Here is a 14,897-nt window from a genome sequence, read left to right on the forward strand (position 1 = left end):
TTTCGGGGCCTTTTCCGCGATCGTCCACCCAAGCAGTTTGGTACATATGTTGCACATCAATTGACGATATTGCCTCACAATATTAACCTCACGTACCACGACAAAACATAAATGAAGCACATGAAAACTGTTCTTCTTGCTTGGATCTTTACCCTCAAACACTTGTTCATGCGTTTAACTTGGCTCAAGATACGTTCTACCAATTAAAGAACCTTTCTCTGAAGCCATGTACCTACTAAAATTTAATGAGTTCGAAAAACGTTGCGAAGAGCAGTATCTATTATTATATTAGTAAAACAGGTGTTCATAATCCCTCTTGAGATTTTCTTGGTTGTAAAGTCATTGCTTGGTCACCAAAGTTACAAATACATATATGAATACTAGGGACCCGCCCCGGTTTTACACGGCTACTTGATATGTATCTATGATATGTATCACTAAATTACGCAAAAACATTATAAATTGTAGCCTGTGTGTTATTCTGTTGTATAACCTATATTATTGTAAAATTTCATTCAAATCGGTTCAGTAGTTTTTTCGTTCAAGTATAACAAACATCCATCCTCGCAAACTTTCGCATTTATAATATTAATAGGATTTCAGTTCACTTGATATGAACATACACAAAACTCGATTATATTCTAACAAGTAAAGTTGAATAAAAGGTTGTAAAAAGGCCTATCTGAGTGGTTGAAAGTTTGCGTACTCTCATGTTTTGAATATGTTTTTACAACATTTCGAAATTGAGCTCATGTTTATAGTAAATGCTTTTAATTTTATTTTCCATTTTAGGTATAGCTCTTACTGTAACGGATAATGTCAAGGATTTTGTTATGAATGTACAAGTTTTACATATGACCTAAAAAGATTTGTAATTGTGGGTCATTTAGGTTTTTCTGTTAAATAATTACGTAAAATATAAATAATGGCGTTATTTGTGGAGTTAAAGTGTGTTTTCGCATTAGAATAATCGCTGGAAACGATTACTTAATGCTTATATATTTCATTTTGCCTCGTTTCACCAAATGGTTTTATTTCTAGTTTTTTGGATGGATTTAGATTTTTATCTTGAATAGCGAATAAAGTTGCTAGTAACTTTTTTCCTCATAAAGTACGTAATGTTGATTTGCTTAAATGGCTGCAAATTTTTAAAAGTATTTTGGAACAGCACGCGATATGTAAGATTTTAAATTAACATGGTTATTTTTATTATAACAGTTATTAACTACGGGATATTTACATATATTTCCATATATAGATAATGTCGAAATATCGAGCACCAACGGATAAAAATAAAAAAAAAGGTTAATGTCCCGTAATTAATAGCACGCAATATATTCAGTACAGAATATCTAGAAGAATTGAGAAGGCGCTTTTTATACATAGTACTTATATACTTTTAAGATAAACCGAACATAAATTTCATATAAATTAGATAGCACTAAAGCGCTACGTTATAATTAGCAATAATTAATAGCATGAATATTTGTCAGATATATTAATATTTAGATATGACATATTGTTTTTATTTTAAAGCACAATGTAGAATAAATGATTATAATTGTTAAGCGATTGTAATGAAAATTATACTTAAAGTTACAGTTTCCATCTTTCGAAAATAACTAAGAGTTTATTCCGCCATTCTGTTTTAATACGAGTTAAGGTTTCCTATTAACGTTTGTCTTTATCAAACCACCCACAGGAAAAGTCAGCATTCAAAGTTAATAATCTTAGCTCTTAAGCTATAATTAAAATTATAAATAGAAGACTTTATTTCATTTAAATAAAACTAGTTATAACGGATTTTAATCGCGTATATTAATTATTTTGGACATCCCGACGTTTCGAGCACTTTACAGCGTTCGTGGTCACGGGTAGTCTACTTATAATCTACCCGTATCGTCTATACGCGATTAAAATCCGTTATAACTAGTTTTATTTAAATGTGTAATAATCGCGAAAATTTAAGACGACTTTATTTCATTTACGTAGCTTTTGCATTGAGCTGAGATGGCCCAGTGTTTAGATTAGCATCTTAACTGATAATTGTGGGTTCAAACCCAGACACGCACTACTGAGTTCTTATGTGCTTAATTTGTGTTTATAATTCACCTACTCGGCAGTGAAGGAAAACATGGTGAGGAAACCTGCATATGCTTTTTTCAATATAATTTCGCCACATGTGTATCCGTCAATTCAAGGTGAAGTAAGCTTCAACCTTTTGTCCTCAAAGGTAGAGGAGCCTTAAGCCCAGCAGAGGGATATTAACTGACTTTATTGTTTAATCAACATAAGGATCAATTTCTTTACATATTTTAAATTGAGAAAAACGCTCGCTACAAAGTTTTAGAAAAGCATGAAGCTTGTAAAATGTTTTTTATACTCATTTTAAGACGACCGTTTTGGGTTTAATGCTGATGCATTCCAAACTTTAGTCTAAGAGAGTAACGCAGACAACAGTCTCGACTGTTTGATATCTTTAGTACGACACAACTTAGACGTAGCATCGGCAAAAATCATAAAACCGATCTCATCCGAATTAATTACTCTGTTCCAAATTAATGCTGAGATGACCCAGTGGTTGGAACGCGTACATCTTAACCGATGATTTCGGGTTCAAACCCTGGTAAGCTATATATATATATATATATATATATATATATATATATATATATATATACATATGTGCTTAATCTGTGTTTATAATTCATCTCGTGCTCGGCGGTGTAGGAAAACATCGTGAGGAAACCTGCATGTGGCTAATTTCATCGAAATTCTGCCCGCATTGGAACAGTGTGGTAGAATATGTTTCAAACCCTCTCCACTTAAGAGTAGGGCTATCAATAGAAGAGGAGGCTTTAGCCCAGCAGTGGGATTTTACAGGCTGTTCCTTTACTATTTTACTTTTCCCAAATTATCAATATTTATTTCTTATGTGAATATGATCTTTACAGGAACGTAATAACTGGAATATCATATGACCTAATATATTCGTCAATTTGACACGTCGATTTACATTCACTTACTTTCTCGGGTTGAACGCGAGACGCGAGAATCTATAGCGACGGATAGCGTCGAATGGCGCGATAGGGAGCTATTCCTATTGGTTGTGTAAATCGGCAGTAATCGGTTTTATTGAATTTGCCGATGCTACATCTAAGTTGTGTCGTACTATACGCTCTTATTGAGCAGTTTGTTGCTTGTTTGCCTAATAATGAAAAGTTCTTATTTATCTGTAGAATTTAAACGAAGTTTTGTTAAGCATCTGGTTTATTTGGTAGAAAATGTACTTTAGGAACTGCCTCGTCGTCTTTCTTTCATTATTGACATCCTTGTTCATTGTGATAGAAAATGATAAGCAAAACTCAAAATTATTACAAATATACATAAACATGAATCTAAATTATTAAATAAACTTTATTCAAGCTCTTTTGAATATTTATTTAAGAACGTGCACTGGTTCGAATACAGACTATACCGAAAGGAGCTGGTTGTACAAATCCATCAAAAGGGGCTCCATCTCACTTCTTCCATTATAGTTATGTTAATCAAATACAATTAAATTTATATAGATATATCTATTAAATTGACCCTCTGATTCTATTCTAGTATACCATTTTAGATACCAGGTTATTAAATCTCAATAGCAAAATGAAGGGATAATATGGAATTCATAATTCTGTTAATTAAATCTGAGTTTATTAGTTACTATAAGGACAAAAAAAATTACAAACATTAGAATCAAAATAGTCTGTATAAACCAAGAACGCGTAGAATGGTGGAAATAATGCTACGGCTTGTGTATATTTTTGGGTTGGCATACAATCTAGCGACAATCAGGAATTCTTTATTGTTGTATGTCGGTTTGAAGAGTGATTAAGCTAGTGTAATTGCATGTATAAGGGACATAGCGTGATAGTTCCAAAGGTTGGTGGTGCATTGGTGGTGTATCTACTTACCATTAGACCTATTCCACGTCCAGGTCCCAATTACATAAGTCCTTCTGGGTATGTACCACCCACAAATCAGATATTCTACTAAAGAATAGTACTTAGTATTTTTATAAATCCAAACTCACTCGATTAGATATAAATACATTTATTTAACAAAATACGTTCAATTGGCATAATTCCAAGTTATACCATCAATCAGCCTTAATTTTTAAGATAACCCCGTTATCAACCCGGATTCTGACCACCGACCGCTCTCTTCTGTTTTTCTTTTTTTATTTCTCCTGTCATCTCACAATCTGTCCAGTCATCCAATTGGTCAGTCGATCAAAGTCGGCTATCTTAACCAGCCAACCACGACGCAACAGTGTTACCATTTCTAAATCAGAATAACATAATTAAAATCATCACAGTATTGTTGTGTTCCGGTCTGAAGGGTGAGTGAGCCAGTGTAACTATAGACACATTGGACATAACATCTTGGTGGCCGAGGTTGGTGGGGCATTGGCGATGTAAATGGTTAATATTTCTTACAGCCTTTGTCTATGAACGGAGATCACGTACCATTGGGTGGCCCACATGCTCGTCCACTAACGTATGACATAAAAAAATGTAATACCGCTATTGCATTTACTAGTTTTGTTATTTGAATATGTTTTCTGAAGAAAAATTTATTAACATAAGAATTAACAACACTAAATGCTTAAACATATACAAATATGAACTAAAACTAGTTACTGTATAAATCTTGACCGTCTGGAATGGTGGCAAGAATGCTGGCAGCATTTCCCCGTTGAATCGCAATTCCGATCCTCTGAGCAAAAAACGAACCAGCCCTCCTGTCACCAGTGGAGGCAATCAGGCGAGGTGTTATTGCGAGTGTGTTTTCTAAAGATATATAGTTAGTTTTATCAAGACAGTCGTGTCGCGAGTCAGCGCTCAGTTAAGTGAAAAGGGAAATTAAATGGACGTTGTTTTTAGGTTGGCTTTTTCAAGAGGAAGCAAAAGACCAAACTCAACGCGCTGAAAGAGGAGATAAGACAGAAGAGTATCGTAAGTGTCCTCTTAGTGTAATTTTATTCCCTTAATGGCCTGTATCAATTACACCGAACGATAATGTCGACGCCCTTGCAGAGTTAACACCGGTTATCATTAAGCAATATTTGATACACCATTACATTGCCTTATTTTTTTACTAGTGACTCGCCCCGGCTTCGCACGGGTACAATACTGATGCTAAATATTACAGATTTTTTTACAACATCACACTAGAAACTTTTAAAGTTATCAGTGTTTCTTTACTATGTTGTCAATGTATTATATACACAAAAACCTTTCTCCTCTCAATCTCTCTACCTATTAAAAAAAACCGCACCAAAATCATGATCTTACATAGGGATAGACAGTGGTTAGCGACGTGGTTTTATACTATGTAATGTATACCTAGTAAACAGTAAATGATACTGATTCTGCCAATAAAAATGGGTTGAATCTGAGAATGAAGGGTACTGTTATTGAAGTGACGAAAGGAAAAGCCTTCGAACGTCATTTGTGTATTTTTTAAGACATTTTATCCGTACAGAAAAAAATATTGTTTACTATACGGTGAATATGAATAAAATATTGATATGATTTCGGTTTCAGCGTCGACCCAATCCTGACGATGGAGCCACTTCATCCCATGAAGACACTCAGGTTATTGAAGGTTTTTATCATCACTGATCATCTAACCTAATTAAATTTCATATCATTTTAATTATATAATGTATCATTATTAATTTCTTCTATTTTTCTAACTAAAGAGTTTGTCATAAATTGTAATATCATATTCAAGTTTAAAACACGTCATCGTAATCACGTATGCTTGCTGTATTGTCCAGACTAAATGCTGAGTCGATTTTTAACGAAATTAGTTGAGGATATAGCTATACCTTGGAGACAGATTCTATTTTGATATACCAGCATCTAAGATGGTAAAATATAAGGTATTTCATTGGGATATAATAATGTCAAGGGTAAAGTCATATAAAAAGAAAATATTATTTTCCAAAAACTGCAGCACATATTTTCTTTGTTCACTACCACCCATTTAATTGGCACTGTAAGAAATGGAATACATTATAGGCATATTAGGCTTGGACAAATGTGAGCTCGTGGATGTTGTTAAACTAAATAAAAAAGTATAACAACAACAAACAACAACAACAGCCTGTAAATTCCCACTACTGGACTAAAGGCCTTCTCTCCCTTTGAGGAGAAGGTGTGGAACATATTCCACCACGCTGTTCCAATGCGGGTTGGTGGAATACACATGTGGCAAAATTTCTATGAAATTTGTCACATGCAGGTTTCCTCACGATGTTTTCCTTCACCGCTGAGCACGAGATGAATTATAAAGACAAATTAAGCACATGAAACAGCGGTGTTTGCCTGGGTTTGAACCCGCAATCATCGGTTAGGATGCACGCGTTCTAACCACTGGGCCGTCTCGACTCTAAAAAAAAGTATGCGCAAATAAAATTGCATTCTCAACTTCCTTCCTATTAAAGTCAGAAGGAACGAATACAACACGCCTGCCGAGAGATGAAGCGTAATGTTAATTAATATAAGTGCTTGCCCGGATACCAAGAGTGCTGAGTATCCCAAACATTCTAATTTAGGATTTCAAGCCATATAGGTTACAACTACATGCCTTAGGGCCTAGAATCTCAATACTAGATGTTAAATAAATAATCCTCGTTTAATTCCAGGCTGACATAGAAATAATAGAGGATGCCATACCTATGCAACTGAGGAATTTCGAAGTTACAAACGATTCAGAAGTATTAATAAAAGAGTAGAATTTATGAAATTTCGAGAATTTATTGAATAGTGACTCAAAATTTTACAAGTTAAAAGAAAATATTTAATAAAAATATGTTTCGCGTTATGTATTTTTTTATTGCTGATATATTTTATAAAATGCTAAACATTTTGATAGAGTTTTATTTTAACCTTATATAATATAAGAAAACGTAGGATGAAGGTGTTTAGTTTACTGAGAAATATAGTCTTAGGTGTGCAATTAAATGTCGTTTTTGTAGTACAATTTACTTAATTATATTCAAGCATTTCATGAAGTAGACTTGCCAGTCATTTTACAATAATAAATCATGATTACTATAGACATATTTTGAAAATATATAACTTGATTTGAAAACAATGGTTATTTTAAACTTAATGAGGAATCACTATAAAAGTATCCTAAGTTTTCTGCTTCTATTGCTAGACCGAGCATCATTTGCGTGACCTCCTCTCCTTGCTCGGGTATTCTTTCTGCAGGCCAGTGGAAAGAGGAGCCACGGAGTTCATATGTGAAAACAAGCGGCGTGTTAAGAGCGTAGCGCACCCAATCCATGCTACCACCTGAGGCTTTATCTAAAAAAAAAACAGTTTATTACAAAGGGTTCAGTTTTACCTGTTAGAAAGTTGGTGTCGTCTAGCCGATTTACCGGTGACGGTGGCCAATATCTGGAGCCCAACTTACGAAGCAGGACCTTTTATTGTGCTAAAGTCTACACGGCAACGTAAGTGCGCTCTCATAATCCGATAGGACGACAAATCTAACACGCCCGGAAATTGTTCAGACGCGAACTATAAAATAAAAAAGTAAAAGTAAAGTAACAGCCTGTAAATTCCCACTGCTGGGCTAAAGGCCTCCTCTCCCTTTAAGGAGAAGGTTTGGAACATATTCCACCACGCTGTTCCAATGCGGGTTGGTGGAATACACATGTGGCAGAATTTGTATGAAATTTGTCACATGCAGGTTTCCTCACGATGTTTTCCTTCACCGCTGAGCACGAGATGAATTATAAAGACAAATTAAGCACATGAATCAGCGGTGCTTGCCTGGGTTTGAACACGCAATCATCGGTTAAGATGCACGCGTTCTAACCACTGGGCCATCTCTGCTCTTAACTATTGAACTAACTATAAAATACACACTTCCAACTTCGGGCTGTTACTTTTTCGGAAAAAAATCAATGCATTTTTATTAGTACCAGGAGCACGAACTCAGAACATTAGAATCAGTGGCTTTACATCAAGGCATGAGATCAACGAGGCAGCCAAAAAACACGAAGGTAAAGTACCAAATAAGGTAAGTAAATTAAAAAATAATTCAATAATAATAAAAACTCCTAAATGTATTTTTGATCAAAGGGTCTTATTCTCTTGATATATGGTCTCTTGAGGAGACCATTTTTTGCATCTCAATATATTCAATGTCAATGGAGACCTGTATTCGATCTATGCAGTCGAAATCCTCTGAACTATTTTTCATCGATGAGCACGAGATGATCCCAAAAAAATGTGTTTTTGGATGATTTTGTTCCTGTAAAATTTGATTAAGATTCACGTGTCCTGACGTGGAAAATCTCGTCCACAGAATAATAAGGACACGGTATATATAGGTACCCATGGTTATAAGATAAGATATATGAAATAAAATAGAAGAGAAACATGTGCAAGAGAGAATGAGTGAGAATATTCTATGTGTATATAAATTCATCTATGCATGACCTGATAATCATGAATACTTTATCCGAGCGCATATACACTTACATAAGGTCTCCGCAGCTGTCCCAGGGCCACTGTACTTTTCTTCATTAACTTTGTATCCGTATTCTAAAGAAGCCTTACCAATTTGCACCTAAAATAAGTAAAGTAATTAATTGGATACTATTTGAATGACTTATTATTAAAGCGACGAAGAGGCTCATAAGCCACAATCAACTACAGTTTCATTAATAAGCATGCACTCTATGGATTATTTAAAATTTCTAACAGAACCTTTGCAAATAGGAAACGTCCACTTAGCATCAGATGGCCCATACGTCTGTTGTATTTGTAATAATATAAATATAATGAATGTGAAGAAGTCTAAATAATTATTTTTCAAGGTAATAAAATTAATCGATATCATAGTTATTCTAAATAACTTACTAGATCTTCGTAATTGTGGACGTGCTCAGTAGAATCAGAGTAAGGCAGCAACAATAGAGACGCATAAGAATGAAAGGCTACATAGAACAGTAGGTTATCTATTCCTGATATATATGACGATAATGTTTTAGTTTCGATTTCCGAAAACGGACGTGATCCAGCGTACACTTGATAATCGCAAGGATTATCTGATGATGAATATTCTATAAAAGAAAACAATTAAAAAAAGAATAATTAAACAATGTATTATTAAAATAATAAAATAAGCCTATACAAGAAAGAGATAGAGATAGAGAGAAAGAGAGGGAAGATTATATGATCAGAGCAGAACGCTTTTTCTTTACATTACGATTTCTTCTAGCTCATATTACTGTAAACTGCGTAGAAATACTTCGTTTCAATAGCTATAAAATTATTTATATTAAGGTTGATCTTTTTGTTAATACTGTTATATCAAGGATTATCATCTGTGGTGTAGAAGATTTGGCTGTCGCCTACATAAGACAAGTAATTTGTTAGATTACATATTAGAACGTTTCAGCGAAAGTCAATTGGGAGATTCACGTTATTAATTACTCACGTCCCCAGTTATAATCCCAATTCCTATTTGGGTCAGCGCCTATACAGCCGTTGGACGATATTGAGCGAGTCTTTCTCCAATATCGGTCCTGAAAACATATGTTCACTAAAACATTTCAATAAATCACATTTATTACACAATTATCCATGCTTGATTGAATACGAGTTCGGTAAAAAACATTTATCCTTCGAATAATCTCAGTTTCGGAACATATCAGGAGAAATATGAGAAAAAAGAGCTCTAATATTTTGTCTTTTTGGGACAGTTTTTTGTTGTATAATTGTTTTGGTGTTTCTGAAATAAATTATTTAATAACGAGTTTGATAAATCGCGTTAATAATTAAAAGTATTGTCAAAATACGCAACAATTGAAAAGATATATCTTCAGCCGTCACCAAGACAGATATGAAGATCCAGTTATCATATTTCGGAAATATTGTTGCAAAAAATATATTCTTGTATCTTTATTATTCGTTATAAGGCTTCTAAAGCGTAAACAAGTATTTGATGTAGAATAGTAATATTGAATAGTACTAACAACAACGTAGCTGTAATGGTATCCATCAGGATTAACAGTCGGGAAGATCCGCCAGTCGAACTGATCCCTCAATCTTGTTACATTAGGGTTTGAGCTCGTGAGCAATTGATTGATGAAGTACGTTGTCGTGGCGGGGGCGATCCATTCTCGCGCGTGTATACCTAAGAAGCAACTGTCAATATTAGATTTACGTTGCTCTTTTTGGATTCTGTATTTGTATGTCAAGGAAGAGACACGTGTGGTCATTCGATCGCTCGTGCCCAATTCGAATTTCGCATGTGTGATTGTTGAAGATTTTTTCTTAAGTAATAAAATCTTCACAGACGATTTGTTCGTTTATTTAATGAATCATTTTTATTGTGTTTATTATTTTAGCAGCAATTCAATTTAAATTTAAGCGTTATCGATGACTGTATTTGTTTTAATCGGACTTTAATTCTGTAATATTTTGAGGGCTGTAGTCTTTTTATTCTAGTGTAATCTAAGTATACGCACAAAATTGGGACAAGAGTATCTAATTAAAATTGGCGACTAATATTTCCAATAATAACAGAGTTATTCACCAACCCGTATCGGAGCTTTGTTTGAAAAAGAGCCCTTAAACTTCGTAAACAATATAAGTGCTGTTTGTTCTAGCTGTAGGAATTTTGTGTCAGCTGTAGGGAATGGGCTACTCTTATCATTGCAGAATAATAATTTTTACCTGATTCGATGAAAAACACTGGTTTTTCTACGCCTTCCGCGGCCGGTGTGTTGATACGAAGACCTCGTATCTCACGACCTTCGTAAGTCTTGCCACCTACAATTTCCTCTGTCCATTGAGGGTAAGTTTTACTTATATTGGACAGATATTTGTAAATCTGAAAATGTTTATTTTATAACCAATGTCTTGAGAGTGATCTTCTTGAATTTATTTATTTCTCAATTAATTATTATCATTTGACTATTGGATATCATCGTAAAGATTCAATTCAAGGAAAATTTTAAATTAGGATATTTAATTATTTTGTAGCTGTCATTTATTTTTATATATTGTAATAAATTTGAATGTTTTGATGTTTGTGGGAGAATATTAATTGGTTGGCTAGTATACGACTTAAGTCCAAATTGAATTTTCGGTTCAAAAATATGATTCAACTTACGTCGTTAACATCGTAATAAGCGTCCCAAGAAAACCCTCTTTTCTTGCTTCTTAAAATTGACGGTTTCTCGGCACGAATTACTCTAAAAATACAAGTTTACATAATTTCATTTTATTCGATATTGTATTTATTTAAAATAACACTTAATGTAATTCTGATACCTTATCAACTTAAAAACCTTTAAGTTGTAAGGTCATATATTTTTTTTATGTATAGATAGTTTTTTTTTAAGAATAAATTCTCTTATCTCGTATCTCGAAAAACAATTGATTTTCTTGCTTTTTGAGACTTACTGAGATGTGTGCTTGCCTGGGTTTGAACCTGCAATCATCGATTAAGATACACGCGTTCTTACCACTGGGCTGTCTCGGCTCTAATTCTATAAATAAAATATTAACTTACTCTGCAATATCATCATAAAGAAGCGTCGCATTTACTTTGTCATTTTTAGCTATTTCTAGAAAAGCTGAGTTCAATTCCGGTGGTACTATTACTTGAGCTGATTTTATATCGCCTATATATAGAAAAGATTCCTGTAAAAATAGTAGGATGTAACGTTAATATATAATATAAGCCGTTGCTAATACTGATTTAACTAGAATCTTGGACGAACAATCGTACTCGTATGTCCTCTTGGAATATTTATTTTAAATCGAAAGGCAGACTGACATATTACAAGACACTAGAGTAACAAGTAAGATTATCTTTGATTACTATAATCACTCAGATCGCACTTTATATTGTAACGACGTTAATATTTATTTTCAACCGACTTCAAAAAGGAGGAGGTTATCAATTCGTCTGTATTTTTTTTTTTTTTTTTTTTTATGTTTGTTACCTTATAACTTTTTACTGGGTGGACCGATTTTGATAATTTTTTTTGTTTGAAAGGTAGTGCTTCCCGTGGGGTCTCACTTTTTTTTTTTATTTTTTTCCGATGATGGTATCCGTATGAAAACGACATAAGTCTTAAATTTGCATTATGTATGTGCGCGATAAATAGGTGAATAATTCACAATTGGTTCGCACAATTTTGATGATTCTTTTTTTATTATAAAGGATATACTTTAAGGGTAGTTTGGTGAAAGTTTGGTAGGGTTCTGTGCATAGGATCCATCACAAATTAAGGGAACGGGAGGGAACGGAACAATTCTGAGGAGCACGTTAGCAATACTCGGTCGAATCTTTTATTTATGGGTTACTTGGATATTTGAATCACCTTCCGGAACGTGGTTATGTTCATGTAATTGTCATAATCGAATATTATAATCAACTAGCGACCCGCCCCGACTTCTCACGGGTGCAATACTGATACTAAATATACTAAAGAATTTGTTTATTTACGACATCACATTGCAAACTTCTAAAATTGTCAGTGTTTCTTTACTATATTGTTCATTTATTATATACACAAACCTTCCCCTTGAATCACACTATCTATTAAAAAAAACCGCATCAAAATCCGTTCCGTAGTTTTAAAGATATAGGGACAGAGAAAGCGTCTTTGTTTTATACTATGTATTGACGGAACTCCTAAACGACTTACAGTTAGGGTGCGATTTGGGGCAGAATTTCTTACTGTCTTTAATCAAATTTTGTGTATATGATGTGATGTCATATGATGTACGACATAGCATACGAATAACTCTTTTGCAAAGATTTTTATTGAGGTCGATTACAACTCTTTCGAGGGTGGTACCTTGTAGTTTATGCCGCATGACGTATTAAAACCACATTTCGAAAGTGTATTTTTGCTTTATTCAAAAGTTTCTTTTGAAATTGTCCCCGAAGTTATTTCTGATTCATATTAAAGGCACGCTTAATCTATCCATATTAAGAAAAAATAGTTAGTCTACATAAGCTTCACTTAAAATCAAAAAATAAATAAAAATTTTAACAAAAAGAAAAACCGACTTCAAACAAAACACTATTTTAAAACAAATAAAAATGCACTAAAAAGTAATAATAATAATTGTCTATTTAACATATTTTTTAGAGTCCTCCTAGGTAAAATGAAATGAAAAATATTACACTACTTAAAAGTCAATTTACGATTATATAATGTAGTTATAATTATTGCTATATTTGGAGTCGGTGTCAGCCAAGAAAACCCTATAGTATACCCCTATAATATATTTCTTACAAATTACCTTTTATACGATAATATACTGGGTTAATCAAGGGGCTCGTATCGCTTCTTTCTTTTGATTGTTGAGGCTTGTGCCCGTGGCTGACGCCGGCTCCAAATATAACAATAACTATAACTGCATTATATAATCGTAAATTGACTTTTAAGTAGTGTAATATTTTTCATTTCATTTTACCTAGGAGGACTCTAAAAAATATGTTAAATAGACAATTATTATTATTACTTTTTAGTGCATTTTTATTTGTTTTAAAATAGTGTTTTGTTTGAAGTCGGTTTTTCTTTTTGTTAAAATTTTTATTTATTACCAGTAATATAATTAATAAATTAATAAAAGTTTGTCATGAAATGTTAGTTACTTATCAAATATTCTAATCTAGCATCAAATTATATGTTCAGTACTCAAATTATATCAAACAATTAGTTTATCTATCCATCGAGAAAGTACATTCAGTAAAGAGGTTGGATCACATAGTATTTAATTATTTTTATAATCCACTAATATTTGTACCTTCGTCAAAAGATATGTAATTTTTGAAATTCGAATCACAGATACACGTGTAAGATGGCATTATTATGACGTAACTGCGTTAATGTGTTTCAATTTGTAATATTTATGGTAACGACTATTGAGTATATTGCGTTTATTTAAATACCTATACGTATTTGTATAATTAAATCAAATGAATAAATAATTCATTATTTTTTTATCTTAGTATAGGGTTTTAAACATTAACTATTTGAACGCGTGTAAATGACTGATAAATTTAATAAGCTATTTCTCTCATAACGTTGAGTCCCCAATAATGGTCACTCACATTGTAATCCAAAACACAACAAAAAAATGTTGAAGCCGAGCTGGCTTGCAACAGACCAGCAAAAAGTACTACTTATATCTATGTATGTTATGAATGTTATTGAATGCTCGTAATATTTCATACTGCTATGAATAATATAACAAACAGGGCCCATATTATTTGTCAAATTCTGAAACCCTTTTTAAATACTGAATGCTCATTGGTCAGTTTAACGTCGCTTTGACATTGACCAATCACAATTTAGACGAAAGTCAAATTAGTTAATTCGAAAAAAAAAACGATCTATTGTTTGGCGTAGTACAAAAATACAAAGCATATATAAAAAAACTTACATCCTTGTCTAGCATATAGTTTTTTACATGATCCAATGCACTTGCATCTCCTTTGACGTAATAATACTTATAATTATTGTACTTATTATTTTCCAATTTCATAGAACTAGAACCATTTATATAGAGGAATGTATAAATCAAAAATAACTTCCGAATCATATTTGTGATGACTTTGGAAATTAATTTAAGAATAGAACAACAATCGTTAGTCCATTGTCCTATATATATTAAAAGCTGAAGCAATAGATAAAATCATTCAAGTAATGAATGCACATTCTGGTGTACTAAAACTTGTCTTCCATTGATTGCGATACTATTGTATGCTATGTTGTATTTCTCTCAATAACAACTTATTAACATTCAAAGTCAACCTCCGTGGTCGAGTACTGTATACATCGGTTTTCATGG

At 33.0% G+C, this 14,897-nt stretch overlaps 2 protein-coding genes across 2 annotated transcripts in view; one reads left to right on the forward strand and one right to left on the reverse strand.

The window, feature by feature from the left end:
- LOC124533401 (integrin alpha-9-like) overlaps positions 1-6,924 on the forward strand; it is a 35,200-nt gene extending 28,276 nt beyond the window's left edge. The window contains exons 24-26 of the mRNA XM_047108632.1: positions 4,932-5,003; positions 5,595-5,645; positions 6,701-6,924. Coding sequence (XP_046964588.1) covers positions 4,932-5,003; positions 5,595-5,645; positions 6,701-6,790 — 213 coding nt within the window. The 3' untranslated portion in view covers positions 6,791-6,924. The remainder of the gene's footprint in view (positions 1-4,931; positions 5,004-5,594; positions 5,646-6,700) is intronic.
- Positions 6,925-7,024: 100 nt separating this feature from the next.
- Positions 7,025-14,696, reverse strand: LOC124533756 (zinc carboxypeptidase-like). The gene is made up of 9 exons (XM_047109239.1): positions 14,490-14,696; positions 11,596-11,726; positions 11,194-11,275; positions 10,755-10,911; positions 10,052-10,212; positions 9,514-9,601; positions 8,934-9,136; positions 8,553-8,640; positions 7,025-7,367 (listed from the first exon to the last, which is right to left on the reverse strand). The coding sequence occupies exons 1-9, from the start codon at positions 14,646-14,648 to the stop codon at positions 7,156-7,158; spliced, it is 1,281 nt and encodes a 426-aa protein (XP_046965195.1). The 5' UTR covers positions 14,649-14,696; the 3' UTR covers positions 7,025-7,155.
- Between the last annotated feature and the right edge of the window lie 201 nt (positions 14,697-14,897).

The sequence above is a fragment of the Vanessa cardui genome, chromosome 11, assembly GCF_905220365.1.
Source record: "Vanessa cardui chromosome 11, ilVanCard2.1, whole genome shotgun sequence".
Lineage (NCBI taxonomy): Eukaryota > Metazoa > Arthropoda > Insecta > Lepidoptera > Nymphalidae > Vanessa > Vanessa cardui.

What these genes read in the sequence shown, in the direction of transcription:
- LOC124533756 (XM_047109239.1), bottom strand. Translation starts at nt 14,648, where the DNA reads ATGATTCGGAAGTTATTTTTGATTTATACATTCCTCTATATAAATGGT. An exon ending in ACCATTACAGCTACGTTGTT is followed by an intron (nt 9,602 to 10,051) that starts GTTAGTACTATT and finishes ATATGTTTTCAG; the next exon opens with GACCGATATTGGAGAAAGAC. An exon ending in TCCACAATTACGAAGATCTA is followed by an intron (nt 8,641 to 8,933) that starts GTAAGTTATTTA and finishes TACTTATTTTAG; the next exon opens with GTGCAAATTGGTAAGGCTTC.